At 53.0% G+C, this 16,948-nt stretch overlaps 1 protein-coding gene across 2 annotated transcripts in view; it reads left to right on the top strand.

Moving 5' to 3' along the window:
- SLC6A8 (solute carrier family 6 member 8) overlaps positions 1 to 16,505 on the top strand; it is a 37,948-nt gene extending 21,443 nt beyond the window's left edge. For both annotated transcript variants that reach the window (XM_077329653.1, XM_077329654.1), the window contains exons 10-13: positions 4,297 to 4,399; positions 7,268 to 7,368; positions 9,143 to 9,313; positions 10,143 to 16,505. In XM_077329653.1, coding sequence (XP_077185768.1) covers positions 4,297 to 4,399; positions 7,268 to 7,368; positions 9,143 to 9,313; positions 10,143 to 10,286 — 519 coding nt within the window. In that variant the 3' untranslated portion in view covers positions 10,287 to 16,505. The remainder of the gene's footprint in view (positions 1 to 4,296; positions 4,400 to 7,267; positions 7,369 to 9,142; positions 9,314 to 10,142) is intronic.
- Positions 16,506 to 16,948: the final 443 nt, after the last annotated feature.

Here is a 16,948-nt window from a genome sequence, read left to right as displayed (position 1 = left end):
CTTTCTGTTGCCAATGTTTGATCCATGAGGGAAGTCAAGGTCAAAAGACTGTGCCATTGCAACCAGGAAAATCCAATTCCTAAATTACTTCCTTCCTTAAAATGCGTATATATTTCCTTAGACCGGCCTTTTTCAACCTTTTGACCCTGAAATCGTTTCTCAGACTTTAAGGAGCCCCAGAAGTGATGCCAGCTTGCCCCATCCCAGCCCCGGAAGTGACATCATGGCTTACAATCTGGAAGTGACATCACTCCCCACACCCTTAGCTCTCCTTTTGCTCCCTCCCCTTGCCTTTACTACTACGCTCATGTAGGATGGAAAGAAAAGCAGGAGCTGAGAAGACAGACCAGACCCCACCACCACCACACCGCTTCAGAGCTCCCGCGGACCCCCAGGGGTCTACGTACCCCTGGTTGGGAATCCCTAAAAGTAGAAAGAACTGTACCCACCAGTGGCCCTCAGCTCTTTGTGAGCCCAGGGGCACCTTTGGAATTGTGACAGAAGGCAGGTGGGCACAATCGCAAAAGGAGCGAGGTTTTGTATAACTAATAATACTCCTCCGACATTTCACGCAGACGTTCCAGTTCACAGGGGGCCTTTTAATCTGCACAGCCAGTCGGCAGCCTGCTGGGCAGAAGGCTCGCCTAGTCCTGGCCCCTTTCTAAAGCCCTTAGTGGGCCCCAGGAACAGTATCCAAGGGGGCCGCAGCGCCCACGGGCACCGACTTGGGGACCGCGACGCGCACTCACCTCAGGTGGCTTGTACTAGCTGTGCTTTCAGGCGGAACAGATGAAAGATCGTTGTCGGGCGCCCACTCCTCTCCGAGCAGGTCCCGCTGGATTCATTGCCCGAGGCCTCTCCAGTTTCATGTTCCACCCAGTTATCCTCTTGTAAAACTTTGAGCCAGCAGCCGGCTCAAGGTTGACTCAGCCTTCCATCCTTCCGAGGTCGGTAAAATGAGTACCCAGCTTGCTGGGGGGTAAACGGTAATGACTGGGGAAGGCATTGGCAAACCACCCCGTATTGAGTCTGCCATGAAAACGCTGGAGGGCGTCACCCCAAGGGTCAGACATGACTCGGTGCTTGCACAGGGGATACCTTTACCTTTAAAACTTTAGATCCGAAGTCCGGAGCAACAGAAGTTTTATGTAGTTTATATTTTGCAAAAGCGGGATCTCTGGACTGAGTTTGCGGACCAGCCGAGACACCTTCTGAGAGACTTTATTTACAAAAAGAGAGGCGTTGGGCTCCACCCCCTGCCGGTTCCGAAGACATATTCCCTTGGCCCTGGCCGCGAACAAAGACCTCTGGGGGTTGCTGATGGTCAGGACACAGGTGGCAGAAGGAGGAGCTGGTTTGGCTTTCTGCTACCGGAAGGCGTCTCCAAGCGGCCTACAGTCGGCTACCCTTCTTCTCCCCACAACAAACACCCTATGAGGGAGTTGGGGCTGAGGGAGCTCTGAGAGAACTGTGACGGGCCCAAGGTCACCCAGCTGGCTGCATGTGGAGGAGTGGGGAATTAAAGCCAGTTCTCCAGATTAGAGGCAGCCGCTCTTAACCATGACACCACGCGGGCTCTCAAAGTTGAGGCCTCCAGGTAGCACAGGAACCCTGTAATTTGCTCATTTAGTGCAGAAGGGGCAAACTATGGCTCTCCAGATGCCCATGGACTACAATTCCCATGAGCCCCTTGGGCTCATGGGAATTGTAGTCCATGGACATCCGGAGAACTACAGTTTGACCACCCCTGACTTAGTGTATGTTCTCTGAGGGGGGCAATGTGGTTGGGAAGTACCTGGATATTTGGGGGACGGGATCCTGAGGAGGGTGGACTTTGAAGAAGGGTGGGACATCAGCAGGGTACAAGGCCTGAAAGTCCACTCTCTAAGCAGCCGGTGCCTCCAGAGGAATGGATTTTGGTTCTCTAGTGAACAGTTTTAATAGTGGAAGATTAAGAACATAAGAGAAGCCATGCTGGATCAGGCCAGTGGCCCACCCAGTCCAACCCTCTGTGTCACACAGTGGCCAAAACCCAGGGGCCATCAGGAGGCCCACCAGCAGGGCCAGAACTCCAGAAGCCCTCCCACTGTGTGTCCCCCCCCCCCCAAGCACCAGGAATACCAAGAATCCCTGCCCCAGACAGAGCATTCTCCGTACCTCGTGGCACAGAGCCACAGATGGGTCTCTGCTCCAGCAGTTTCCCCGCCCCCGCCCCTCGAAGCTGTGTGTGCTTGCAGCTGCCAATTTCCAGGGACCCCCTGGAGCCTGGCAACCTTAGGTGGTCCTCAGGCCTAAAAAACAAAAGGTTTGTATGACCGGGCCTCGGTGCCCTTGCTGCTGCCCCCTGTGCCGCAGATCAGGAGAGGTCCGGCAGAGAGGCAAAGAGGACGCCGTGGTCCTTGGGCCGTTTTTCAGGGCTCCTGCCGGGTGACTCACGTTGGCCCGCAGGTGTCCCTCGGGGCTTGGTTCAATTATACACCTGAGCTGCTTTACAGGTGGCTTGGCGCTGCTCCGGTCAGGCCCGAAGGGGAGATTAGCGCAGCCCGTGGGAAGGTGAGAGTGACCGGGGCAAAAGCGCACCGCTTGCAAAACTGGAAAGCCACAGGCAGTCCTGGGAGCGGACCGCGTCTGATAAGGATCTGACGCGCTCGATTGCTCGGGTTAAAGCAGAAAGCAATGCAGGAATGCCAGCCCAGTGTCCTGCCGTTTCTGGGGAGGTAATAGTCCCTCTGGCCTGACCTGGGCGGCCCAGGGTAGCCTGACCTCCACAGATCTTGGAAGCTAGGGGAGGTCACTAAGACACCAAGGAGTCCCAGGGTGGCTGTGCAGAGGCAGGCAACAGCAAACCCCCTCTGTGTTTTGTCATTTGAGCGGCTTCCCAGTCGTCAAGTTGGTGCCACCTTGGCCACTGCCTGCCTCTGCACAGCAACCCGGGACTTCTTGGTGTCGTGGTTAGGAGCGCAGAATTCTAATCTGGCTGGCCGGGTTTGATTCCCCACTCCTCCTCCACATGCAGCCAGCTGGGTGACCTTGAGCTAGTCACTGATAGAGCTGTTCTGACTGAGTAGTTCTCTCAGGGCTCTCTCAGCCTCACTTCCCTCACAGGGTGTCTGTTGTGGGGAGAGGAAAGGGAAGGTGATTGGAAGCCGCTTTGAGACTCTTTCGGGTAGAGAAAAGTGGCATATGAGAACCAACTCTTCTTCTTCTTCTTCTTCTTCTTCTTCTTCTTCTTCTTCTTCTTCTTCTTCTTCTAATTCTAATTCTAATTCTAATTCTAATTCTAATTCTAATTCTTCTAATTCTTCTAATTCTTCTAATTCTTCTAATTCTTCTAATTCTTCTAATTCTTCTAATTCTTCTTCTTCTTCTTCTTCTTCTTCTTCTTCTTCTTCTTCTTCTTCTTCTCCTTCTTCTTCTTCTTCTTCTCCTTCTCCTTCTCCTTCTCCTTCTCCTTCTCCTTCAGTAATAGCAGGGCTCTCTCAGCCCCACTTCCCTCACAGGGTGTCTGTGGTGGGGAGAGACGGGCGTTAGTTCCAGCCCCCCTGGGCCACCTTGGGAGAACCGCAGAATGCCGAAACTAAAATGGAGCTGCCCCAGTCACCAAGAGATCAAAATAAAGCCCCGCTTTACGATTTCACGAGAACTCGCTAATGCATTTGCAAACAGATACATTACAGGTTCCCCCGACGCAGCCTGTGGGCGATACGGGTAGGGAATTTTAATTGAGCAATAAAATATATTTTGGCTTAACGCACACCACGGGCCTTGCCTTCTCTATCAAAGCCTGCCGGGCCAGAAGACCTTAGAGGCAGGACGGAACCTGGGAAGGAGGCATCAGAGAACTGGGCAGAAGAGAGCTGAGAGCCAGCTTGGCATTACGGTTAGAGTGTTGGGCTAGCATCTGGGCCAGGGGTAGTCAAACTGCGGCCCTCCAGATGTCCATGGACTACAATTCCCAGGAGCCCCTGCCAGCATTTGCTGGCAGGGGCTCCTGGGAATTGTAGTCCATGAACATCTGGAGGGCCACAGTTTGACTACCCCTGATCTGGGCAGTCCGGGTTCAAATCCTGGCGCTGCCAGGGAAGCTCACTGGATGGCTGGGGGCCAGTTGCGCACTCTTGGCCTTACCTCCCTCGCAGGGTCGTTGGGAGGGCTTTAAAAAAGAGGACAGGAGAATGACACGAGATGCTCAGAGTCCCCCCGGAGGAGGAAGGCAGGGTACCGACGAAGTCGATGAACACAAGAGTGTGCCCTGGAGTCTTCACACACCCCCTGACCCCCATCCGCTCCCCCCAGGGGGGCATGTATGTCTTCCAGCTGTTTGACTACTACTCCGCAAGCGGGACGACGCTTCTGTGGCAAGCCTTCTGGGAGTGCGTGGTCATCGCATGGGTGTACGGTAAGAGCCAGCCCTTTGTGTCTTCAGGCCAAGGGAAGGGAGGAGGTGGCAGAAAGTGAACCAGGGATCGAGATCCTGTAAATAAATAAACACCCCCACCGTTTTGTCTGGAGCCTTTGCCTTCCTCTCACCTCAGCAGACGGCCTGTGAGGTAGGTGGGGCTGAGAGAGCTCTAAGAGAACTGGTCTGCGAGAACAGCTCTGACAGGACTGGGACTGGCCCAAGGTCACCCAGCTGGCTGCAGGTGGAGGAGCGGGGAATCAAACCCAGCATCTCCAGAGTACAGACCGCTGCTCTTAACCATGACACTATGGTGGTGGGGGAGATCTCCAGGTGCCACCTGGAGGTTGGCAGGCCTGCCGCCACAGCTTTTTAAACAGGTGGACAGTCTTCTAAAAGGCGCTCTTGAAGTCCACCAAACTGTGCAAAATCTGGACAACCGGGTTTGATTCCACGCTCCTCCACATGCAGCCAGTTGGGAGACCTTCGGCTAGTCCCAGCCCTGATAGATCTGTTCTCGCTGAGCAGTTCTTTTGGAGCTCTCTCAGCCCCACCTACCTCACAGGCCGTCTGCTGAGGGGAGAGGAAGGAAAAGGCATTCGTCGGCCCCTTTGAGAAACCTTCCGGCAGTGAAAAGCGGAGGGACAAACAGCTCTTTTCCTTCTCTTCTGATCGCATGTTCCCTCTGTGCCCAGAGTTAGATAAAATGTCTTTAAAAAAAGAAAGCCCCAAATAGATTAGCTTGAAGGAAAAAGGGAGGCAGACAGTGTGGACTAAACAAAAACATCAAGCAGCGTCTGAGAGAGAAGAAAACCAACACAGAAGAAAACCAACCGCAGCCCCTCTGCTCTCCAGGGGCCAATCAGAAGCCCCCACCTCGCCCCACTCATTTTCTAAACGGGGCTGGTCAACATCCAGATGCTCGTGGGCACCGTGTTGGGGACCCCTGGATGAGCCCCAACTCCTCGCATGAGGGGAGCACACAAAGCAGAAGTGATCTACCCCCCTGCACGGGAAGGCTCTTTCCTGCGTCTTCGGTCCTGTCTCAGACCCTCTTGGCCGTGCAGCCCCCATGTTATTGGAGCCCAAATGCCGTCCCTTCCCTTCGGCCCGTTCTCGAGCAGGGTGGTGAACGGCCTGCCCCAGGGTGGGCTTTTTCTGCCAACGCGAGAGGACATCAAGGACGGTCACGCCGAGCGGCCAGATCCCGGTTGGGATATTCCGGGAAATGGAATGGGGAGAGCCTGAGGTGGGTGGGGCCTGGGGAGGGGAGGGGCTTCAGCAGGGTGGGGGAGGCGAGGCCACAGAGACCCCCTTCCAGAGCGGCCCTTTGCTCCCGGGGAGTGGATCTCCATCATTGCTCAACATACAACCCTTCGTTTTTCACAGGTCCCTTGAGAACTTGTGTCTGCCTTTAGCGTTAGGGGCAGGAACAGATCCCCCCACCCAGCAAAACACAAATTTCTGTGTCCCTTTGATTTAAACAGCCTTCTTGCAAGTAAAGTGGGTCTCTGTGTTGATCTGAAGTAGCGCAACAAGATTTGAGTCCAATATCACCTTTAAGACCAACCAAGACTACGCCTTGAGCAAATCTTTCGGGGTCTTAAAAATTCTATCGGACTCAAATTTTGCTTTGGGGGAAGACGGCCTTCGGCAGCTAGTTCTGCTGCTGAGTTGATCTGCCTTGAGGGGAAGAGGGCAATGCCCGCCAACGGGTGAGCTGGCCAACACGGGACGAGGCTGTCTCCTGCTGTGCACGCCGCCCGTCTCCACTCAAGGGCATCTCTGTCTGCCCTTCCTCTCTGCCGGCCGAGGCGGAGTCTTGCCCTTGAAAAGCCTCAGCTTTATCTGCCGCTGGAGGGGCAGGCGAGCCCAGCCGGGCTGCTTCGGTAGGTCAAGGGCCATTGGCCTGGCAGGGGCAATGTGGGGGAGGCATCTGACCCTCCCTCAATTTGGAGAAGGGCTTGGCCTCTGCGTGGCCTGCAGAAGGTCCCAGGTTCAGTCTCCGGCCTCTAGTTAGAAGGACCAGGCAGGAGGGGATGGGAAAGACCTTGGCCTGAGACCCTGGCTCAGTGGCAGAGCCCCTGCTTGGCAGGCAGAAGGTCCCAGGTTCAATCCCCGGCATCTCCAGTTAAAGGACCAGGCAGGAGGGGATGGGAAAGACCTTGGCCTGAGACCCTGGCTCAGTGGCAGAGTCTCTGCTTGGCAGGCAGAAGGTCCCAGGTTTAATCCCCGGCATCTCCAGTTAGAAGGACCAGGCAGGAGGGGATGGGAAAGACCTTGGCCTGAGACCCTGGCTCAGTGGCAGAGTCTCCGCTTGGCAGGCAGAAGGTCCCAGGTTTAATCCCCGGCATCTCCAGTTAAAAGGACCAGGCAGGGGGGAGGGGAAAGACCTTGGCCTGAGACCCTGGCTCAGTGGCAGAGCCTCTGCTTGGCAGGCAGAAGGCCCCAGGTTCAATCCCCGGCATCTCCAGTTAGAAGGACCAGGCAGGAGGGGATGGGGGAGACCTTGGCCTGTGACCCTGGCTCAGTGGCAGAGCCTCTTCTTGGCAGGCAGAAGGTCCCAGGTTCAATCCCCAGCAGCATCTCCAGTTAGAAGGACCAGGCAGGAGGGGATGGGAAAGACCTTGGCCTGAGACCCTGGCTCAGTGGCAGAGCCTCTGCTTGGCAGGCAGGAGGTCCCAGGTTCAATCCCTGGCAGCATCTCCAGTTAGAAGGACCAGGCAGGAGGGGATGCTGAAAGAAAGACCCTGGAGAGCGGCTGCCAGTTTGAGCAGGCAGTACTGGCCTTTTTGGACCCCTTCCTTACAAGCGCCTTCACGCGTTCCCGTGTGCTCCCCTCCCCTGCCCCCTGCCCCGCCCTCCCAGGTGCCGACCGCTTCATGGACGACATTGCCTGCATGATCGGCTACCGGCCGTTCCCGTGGATGAAGTGGTGCTGGATGTTCTTGACCCCCCTCGTCTGCTTGGTAAGACCCCTGGGGGTGGGGATCCACTGAGCCGGGTTCCCTGGACCTCTTTGGAAACCTGGCTCTGGCCATGAAGCAGGAGCCAGGCACAACATACCAGGGAGTGAGGCTGGGCTGTTTCCCAGGAGGGTCCTATTCAAAGGACCTCTTTGCATTCATGCACCAAGTAGTTGTGTGCTGACAGGCGGTCTGTTCGTTATCTGTCTTGGCCAATCAGAACCCCTGTCGGCCCTGCCCGCTTGCTCAAAATGTTCCACAGTTTCGTCTCCCTGCGATCTTTAATTGGAGCTAAAAACAGAGGAGGGGGGATTAACAGCAAAGATTTTTTTAAAAAACTAGAGTTCTATGTTTTCACATCCTTCCGATTCTTGCAACTCTTTTTTTATTTTTGGCACATGCTGTGTGCGCCATCTCCTTTGTATTAACCACCTGGAGGGTGGCACATGCACCCATACACATGCGCATTCTTTTGGGAGCCATTCCCACTCTGCACTCGGAGATCCCCCTGGAGGAGATGGGGTTGTTTGGCAGACAGGGAAGCTGTTGGGATCATGGCTAGCCCATCTCTGGCAGCTTTGTCAGCAGAGGAAGGACCCTCTGGGGACCCTCCGAGGGGCTCCCCTGAGCTCCGGAGCAGCAGGAAGCAGTACCATCTTGGCCTTCCTGAGGCAGTCTGGTGATGCCCAAAGCACAGACTCCAGAGAGCGGCTCTAATGCTCCCCTGAGGGCTTGCACACTTCAGGACGTGGGGGAAATATGTTCCCGAGGGCCCCGTTCAGAGCTAAAAGGACCTTTTCAACAAGTGAACTGTCCCTAGACGGATATGATCTTGTCTGAATATCGTATTGGAACTCTGGGGGAAAGGGGGGTGCTGCCTTAGAGCTGGCTTGACGTCGTGGCCAAGAGTGGCAGAATCTCATCTGGAGAGCCGGGTTCAATTCCCCATTCCTCCTCTACATGCAGCCAGCTGGGTGACCTCAGGCCAGTCTCAGTTCTCTCAAAGCTCAAATTCACCTGCCTTACTGTGGAGAGAGGAAAGGAAGGTGATTGGAAGCTGCTTTGAGACATATGGGGCCAGCTGGGTGACCTCGGGCCAGCCTCAGTTCTCTCAGAGCTCTCTCGGTTTCATCTACCTCACAGGGTGTCTGTTGTGGGGAGAGGAAGGAAGGCAATTCTGACCTGGTTTGGGATTCCTTCAGGTAGTGGAGTGGCTTTGTCATCCGACTTTACCCAACAGAGTCTCAAAGCAGCTTACAATCGCCTTCCCTCCCTCTCCCCACGACTGGCACCCTGTGAGGGAGGTGAGGTTGAGAGAGCTCTGAGAGAGCTGTGACTGGCCCAAGGTCACCCCGCTGGCTGCATGCGGAGGAGCAGGGAATCAAACCCGGCTCGCCTGGTTAAAAGCCGCCACTGTTAACCACAACACCAAGCGGGGTACCAAAAACCAGCTCTTGTCTCAGCCTAATCCGTCACATAGGGCTATTGTGGAGATAAGATGGAGGAGATGAGAACACTGTTAGTCCCTCTGAGGAGAAAGATAAGAGTATCACCGAACCACCAAAATAACAAAGCACAGGAGGACTGTTCTCCGAACAAACAAAGTACTGTTCTCCGAACAGCCCAGAGCAGGTGATCGTCAACCATTCTGAGTCTCCTTCGGATAGTATAAAGCGGGATATAAAACCCCCAGATCTTCTCCTTCCTTCTGCCCTCCGAGGGCAGAGGTGGATACGAAACAAGTGCCCATCCCGTTGTTTCTCCCGCTTCCTTCCAGGGCATTTTCCTCTTCAACGTCGCCTACTACAAGCCATTGATCTACAACAACAGCTACGTCTACCCCTGGTGGGGCGAGGCCATCGGCTGGGGGTTCGCCCTCTCCTCGATGCTGTGCGTCCCTCTGACCGCCCTCTACAAACTCATCCGTGCCAAGGGGACGCTGGCGGAGGTGAGGTTTCTTCCCCGCCCATCGGAATCGATTCAGTAGAGGGTGGTTCGGGAACGGGGAGCAGTTCGGTTTGCCCACCGCCAGGGTCCTGGCTCTACAGGGGCTTTACTGACCAAGGGACGCAATTGGATCCTCGCAGCAGGAATAAAAGTACCCGTCCATAGCTAGAAAGTCCTTCGCCTCAGGGTTTTGATCAACCTAGCTCTGACTGAACAGGAATATCAGGGCTCTCTCTGCCTCCCCTCCCTCAGTGGCATATAAGTGGCATATAAGAATCAACTCTTCTTCTTCAGTAATATCGAGGCTCTCTCAGCCTCACCTCCCTCACAGGGTGTCTGTTGTGGGGAGAGGAAAGGGAAGGCGAATGTAAGCCCCTTTGAGACTCCTTCGGGTAGAGAAAAGTGGCATATAAGAACCAACTCTTCTTCTTCTTCAGGAATCTCAGGGCTCTCTCAGCCTCCCCTCCCTCACAGGGTGTCTGTTGTGGGGAGAGGAAGAGAAGGCGATTGGAAACCACTTTGAGACTCCTTCAGATAGAGAAAAGCTGCATATAAGAACCAACTCTTCTTCTTTACATAGGAACATAACTGGTGGATAGAGGCACAGTTTTTAAAAAAAGAGCAATGTTTCGTTTGACCCTGGTCTTTATTGGTTTCATATTTATTTTTTATTATCTACCTGAACAGTCTTCCCACAGGGAGCTCCTTCCCTCCGGAGAACAGTTCTCTGTCTTGTCCCCAAGCGCCCCACCAACAATCTCCGTTGGCCTTAAAGGTGCTACTGGACTCTCATGTCATTTTCTCTGTCTTTCCCTCTTCCTCTCCCACAGCGTTGGCACCACCTCACCCAGCCCATCTGGGGACTGCACCACCTGGAGTTCAAGGTGCCCGAAGGGGAGGACGGCGCCCTGACCACTCTGACCCCCGTGTCGGACGTCAGCACCAAAGTGGTCATCTTGGAGAGCGTCATGTGACCCAGCCCGGCGCCCTCCACCCCTCGCCGAGAAAAGGCACCGTCGGGTTTGGGTGGTTGGGGGGGGGGGTTGTTTTTTTGTTTTTCTTTTGCCTGTGCCACTCAATTCCTGGCTGCCAACGGGGTGGGGCGGGGGTACATGTCGCCTGCCGAGTGTTGAGCTGGGGGACGGGCCTCCCGGCACACGGCGCAAAGGTACGGCGGGTTCTGTTCCCCCTTCCCGCCGGCGCCGGAACCTGGCCCGGCCGTGGGAAGGGGGAACCGTATCCCTCTAATCCGAGCGGGACGGCGGGCGTTCTAAAGGCCATATGGGGTGGCGGGAGGTTTGGGGACGGGGAAAGAGAGCCTTAGATTTACATTTTTTTAAAAGCAGAAATGTTATTTTTTAAAGAGAAAATATTTTAAATTTCTATATACATTATAATATATATATATATATATATATATATATATATATATACCTATATATCTATATATAGATCGATTTAGCCAAATTCACAGGAGGGGGGGGGGTTCCCTCCGACCTGGTGGAACAGAGCTGTGTGCGGGGTCATGATCCGGGAGAGAGGCGACTCGGCACGCCCTCCCCAGCCGTCTGGGGCTGAATGAGTCTGAGACGGGGTGTCTGGATTTTGTCTCCAAGCTCAGTGACGGGAAAGCGCAGTCCGGCAGCCAGTTGAGGGATGTGGGGAAGGGTGAGGGGAACTGTGCGGCATGGTCTCCCCAAACTGTGCCAAGCTAATAACCATATCCCTGGCATAGCTGAGCCCCCTCTATGTAGAACAGCCTCTCTTGACTTTTTCTACCCTTGAGAAACCCCTAGAACATGCTCCAGGTTTCGAGAACCCCCAGAAGTGGCATGATGGGGCAGAATATGGCTGGGAAGCAGAGCTGTGGACACGCCCACCTGAGGCCCCTCCCCTCCCCACGCCCTCCAGGCCCATCATTGGCCATTTTGGGAAGGGGGCGGAGCTCGGCATGACCATATATGGTCCTATCAGCCGATAAATGTTTCACGCATTTAATTTAAAATATATATTAAAAAATGAATTAACGCCCACCCGTTCGGGAAACCCTCCCAAGGCTATCAAGAAACCCCAGGGTTTCACAAGACCGTGGTTAAGAAAGCCTGGGGTAGAGCAAGGTATTTCTAAATACGTTTAGTAAAGGCAGTGCAGCATTCCCCCTCACCCACAGTCATCCTGGCTGCTGACGGATTTGATTAACGCGAGCCGTGCTCAACTTTTTTACTGTTGAGAAACCCCTAAAACATTCTTCAGGCTTTGAGAAACCCCAGAAGTGTCGGGATCGTGCAGAATAGGGTTGGGAAGCAGAGCTGTGGACACGCCCACCCGTGGCCCCTCCCCTTCCCACCCCCTCCAGGCCCCTCATTGGCCATTTGGGGTTGGGGAGGAGTTTGACATGACCATATATGGTCATTTCACCCGATAAATGTTTATATAAAAAATTAATTAACTCCCACCCGTTAAAAATTGATTAATTCCCACCTTTGCGGGGCTGTGGAGTTTGAAACTGTTCTTATTAATTTGTATTTCTCAAACAAAATAAGCAGCAAATCACAAATGACTATTGTGAGCCTCAAGTGGAGCGTGTAAATATAGAAAGAAGAAAAACCTTGTAAATTCTCTTTTAGCGCCCGCCCGGACGGTCTTTGGGGCCAATTACAAGATTGTTAACAATATTTCACTGTAAAATTGGAGATCAAAAACATGTAACTTCGTAATCTTGGGGAAATTGTCTCATAATATCTGAGCGATCCCAGGTTGGGAAATGGAAGATCCTGGGCCGTCAAGATGCCCCAGGGCTTTATGAAACCCTGGTTGAGAAGCCCATATTAACCCGTCGCGTCCTGTCAACATAGCGGGGCTGAACCATTGTTGAGGGAACCAGATTTCTTCCAAATACAAGCCATCTCTTAGCCGCGCTTCTGAATCGCTGCAGAGGTGCTGCAAAAATTGCCACTGTTTCCCCTTTGCGCAATCTCCCTCATCCTTTCCCCCTCCCCGGTGTTCTAAGTTGAGCCCTGTAGCACTAAATCAGGATAGCGCTTCAGCGTCACAACAACACCTGTCGCTTTAGTGCTATAGCGCTCAGTTTAGAACATAAAAAATGCCACTGTTTCCCCTTTGCGCAATCTCCCTCATCCTTTCCCCCTCCCCGGTGTTCTAAGTTGAGCGCTGTAGCACTAAATCAGGATAGCGCTACAGCGTCACAACAGCACCTGTCGCTTTAGTGCTATAGCACTCAGCTTAGATCTGGGGGGGAAAAGGTGAGGAGGTGTGTGTGGGCCCTGAAATTTATACCCAGAATTAAATCCTGACAGCTTTCCGATGTCCTCTTCGTTGGAACCGCCAGATTTACCCAAAGGCTTCGTATAGAACAACCTGGAAATCGGGTGTGTCGTTTCCACATGATAGCCAGCTTGTCCCCGCCGTTTCTCTGGCAAGGTGAGGGCAGCGCACACAGGGTTCCCCCTCTCTTTCTCTTCCCCCGTCCTTTCCTCACACCAAGCCTGCAAGTTAGATTAGGCAGATACAGAAGAAACAGCCCCAAGTGACATCGCCCATTTCAGTGCTGAGGGAGGATTCGAACTCGAGTCTTCCGGGGGTGGGAGGGGGCTAGCCCAGTCTATCACAGCACCGAGCCTGCAAGGGAGACCTTCAAGGCTGGGGAAATTCCACACGCATTTTGTACTTCGGTTGCTGCTGACAGGAATAATTTCCCGATTCTGGAAATTTGTGTGGGGGATTTTGGCCTAAGGGGACTCAGAAGAAGTCCAGTGTCCGGTGGTCTGAGCCGAATTTTGCCAGCGCTCTGCCTCGTCGTCTCTCCTGGCGTCGTTGCCCACCCACAGCTCTGCTGGGTTTTTAATTTGCTCATTTTCTACGAGAGAGAAAGGGAGAGTGCTATATATATATGTATGTATGTATATGTATGTGTGTATACACACAAAGCTATGGATCCCCCACCAACAGGACTTTCATTGCTCAGAACGCTTCCCGTGTGTATATTTTTAAAGGAAGCCGTTATACAGGAAAAGGGAAATGTGTAATTTTCTTAATAGGTCCAGGGGTTGTAAAAAGAGAGAGAGAGAAAGAGAAATCAAAACTTTTATTTTGTGGCCGAAGTTATAAATATCGCGTCTCCGTTTGTTTCTTGTGTGTGTGTATATATATATATATATATATGTATGTTTGAGATTAACTTACATAACAAGACAACCTCATGACACAAGGGATCGGCGTGTTGGGTGGGGGGAGAAAGGCGGTATTGCCAGGAAAAGGAGGCAGGGGCCATGCTGGACTGCGTCCACTCTACCCAAAGGTAGGGACGGTTTCATCCTACGCTCGCCCCGTTGAGATCTGTGCCTGCAGCGCTTTTAATGTGTTATGCTGGTCTTTTACACGGCAAAGATGCCCCATCGTAAGAGCGACCGGAAAGAGTCTGGGATCAACGGAACCTCCATGCGGAGAGGCAGTCTAGCCTAAGCCCCCAAGGCAACGCAAGCTGGCTGCACATGCTTAGGGGCCGAATGCTCAGCCAGATCGGCCTTCGGCCTGACCCGGCAGGGCATTTTTGGCTTCTGCTTTCACTTTCAGCACAGCTAATCCCACGCAGCCTGCCGGGAGGTTGTTCACCTACGTCATCCCCTCCCACCCACGAGTTCCGGGGGCCGGGTTCTCACCCAGGGGGGCGGCAGGCCACTGCCTCCTTCCTAGAAAGAGCCTTGTTGTGTCTGAATTCTTCACGGCCCAGCCTCCCCCCGCCCAAGGTCCTTTCAGAAACCGCTTGATAAAATGTCAATCCGTTTCAGCAACAGAGATGTCTATTTGGGAAAGTTTATTGACGAAGAACAGGGAAACAGCTCAGCCCAAGTGCCATCAAAGCGGTTACCTCGGACAATTAAATCATGCTGTTGGAGCCTGCCGGCTTGTCCGCAGCCCGTAAAGAGAACACCCTTCCCAAATCCCAACAAGAGTCCCTCTGTTAATATGTTTTTCCTGACTTTGCCCACTCACCTATTTGCTGTCTGCAAGGCCATCTGTTCAGTATTTTCTGTACCCCGTTTTAAAAATTCTGCAGGCGGACGCTACGGCTCGGGCCACGTGTAAATACAGGGCAAAGATGAATGCCAAGGTCCAGTCCACGTAATCTTGCAGTGAACCTCCGCCGTGGCTTAAAAACCTCACACTTCCTTGCCAAACGGATGCCCTGTTTCTCTCTTCCCCCTTCCAACTTCCCTATTCAGTGGTGCCTCCTCCGCTCCCGTCTTGGGCCATGGGAAAAGAACTGCGGTAAACGGCAGCTCTCTCTCGGATCGGGCACACGGGAGTCCTAAGACTTCTGGGCTACAGGCCAAGGTTTCTCTCTTTGTTGAAAGGCCATTAGCCGCTGGCATCGATTGCCAAAAAGGGAGCCCATAGATTTCCTGTCTGTCCCAGACCAAAATAAACCACCTTCCGGGAGAGACGGATGCATCCTGAGCGATTGCAAAGTGTTTTTACACCTCTCTGCATTTGTCTTGCCCTTCTGCAGATCCTAGGGGAACAGGCTTCCTCGGGAGGTGGCACGTTCCTCTTCTCTGGAAGTTTCTAAACAGAGGCTGGAGAGCCATCTGACCGAACTGCCGGACCTGTGAATTTAAACAGAACAACAAGGAACCTTTCCAAGGCAATATTCTTGCAATAATATATATATTCAGTTCCAATACAATTTCTTTCATATGCATGAAGAATCAACCAATAACGGTTTCTAGATAATTTCGGTTTTCTTCTTCAGTAGTTGAGTCCTCCAAGGGGAATGCTCTTTGACTAACGTTCCCCGGTACCTTTTGAGCCAATGGCCTATTGATATTAAAACACCAATATAAGGAAAGGCTGTAGGATTTTCCCACTATTGTTACAACAGTCTTATATTGGAGGACTCGACCACTGAAGAAGATCTCGAAAACGGAAATTATCTAGAAACTGTTATGGTTGATTCTTCATGTATATAAAAGAAAGTGTATTGGAATTGAATATACAAGAATATTGCCTTGGAAAGGTTCCTTGTTTTCCTGTTGATATTCTGTTGTGAACCTTCCTTTTTTGTGTGTTAGATTCTGTGAATTTAGGCAGATTGTGAGTGGGTGGGGCACAAGGGACTGGGCATGCCCAGAGAGCTGATGGCCACTTTGGGGTCGGAAGGTGAATTTCCTCCAGGACAGACTGGCCAGAGATTCTGGGGTTTATTTTTGGGGGGATGCAATCATGTGTGCATGGAATTGAGGTCACTGTGGATGGGGGTCCCTTCCAACTCTATGATTCTAGGATGTTGAACACCAACTGGAAAGACTAAATGAGGAGATGAGATGATTTTAGAAGGTGCTGATTAACCTGAAGGAAGAACCACCAATCTGTGGTCCGGTGGAAGAAGAAATTTGAATTTTTGCACCGGGATCCCTTCCCGTTTCACGTGTATCCTCATCGGGGGATCAAGGCAACCGGGAATGCTCTTAAGAGCCTTACCAATGCCCTAGCAAGGCTGTGTACGAAAGGCATGGTCATCCTTGAAGGAAGCAAAATTTCTTTTCCCACTGCTCGGTTGTTTTGCTCCCTGCTTTTCTGTAAATCATCTCATGTTCCTAAAGTTCTGGTAGCAAACATCGCTTTCCAGCTTAAACTGAACTCCGAGCTCGACCGGCCTCAGAATCCCAACCAGTTCTCCCTTTCCTCCAGAACAGTGGGGCGTTTCCCCCTCCCACGCACACAAAAATGGGCCTTGAAGCATTATTCGGCTGGGGGAGTTTTTCCAAACGCCTGCTGCTACCACCATTAAGATGCGCCCCGGTCTGTGAATGTGCCAAGCCCCTGCCCTCCGTCCGCCAGCAAAAGCGAGGGGCTCGCGACCCTCAGAATTCTGCTCAGGGCTCAATGTCTCCCCCCAGTGGTGAACCGAGAGAGCGGCTCCATCTCCTCCTCACGCACACTCCCGCACGCCTGCATCGCCAGAGGCCTGGGAGCACCCCAAATGCAGTCTTCCACGGTTGCAGCTTTAAATCCAGCAGTGTTGTCTCTACTCCTGTCTCCCTCACTGTGGAACCTCCCCTTGCCCGGACTTACCCCGTAGTGGTCATGTACCGTCTGTGATCTTTTCTCTTTTTTTCCCCCCCTTGTGCTAACTTTGTCATGGAACATAGCAATAAAAGGAACCATCTGGACCCTCCGCTCTGCACGTGTCTCTGTTCACGGGTGGGTGGGTGGATTGGGGCCGGAGAAGGATCCGGCACTATCTGAGTCGACGGGACCTCACGCCCACGCCGATCCCATCGGGATTCTGCCCTGCGGAAACCTGGAGGTTGCGAATTGTATGAAGGAGTGGCTGAAGAGTCCGGGACGTCTCCATTTAGTTTCCAGGAAGGGGAACGCAAGATAGGGGAGAGGATCAAATGCAGCTGGTGGGCAGGAGGCTCAGAAGGGGGAAAGGAGATACCACTTTACACAGAGGGATTGGAATGTGGGAGTTGCTGCCCGAGGATGTCGTGGCCACAGGAACAAAACAGCTTTACAAGATGTGAGATGGATTCATGGAGGACGAGTCTGTCAGCGGCCACTAGCCGTGGTGATTGAGGGGAAACGCCACGAAAAGCTTCTAAATCCCAGA

This window comes from Paroedura picta, chromosome 3 (genome assembly GCF_049243985.1).
Source record: "Paroedura picta isolate Pp20150507F chromosome 3, Ppicta_v3.0, whole genome shotgun sequence".
Lineage (NCBI taxonomy): Eukaryota > Metazoa > Chordata > Lepidosauria > Squamata > Gekkonidae > Paroedura > Paroedura picta.
The sequence above is the reverse complement of the archived record's forward strand: the minus strand, read 5'-3'. Positions and strand labels throughout refer to the sequence as shown.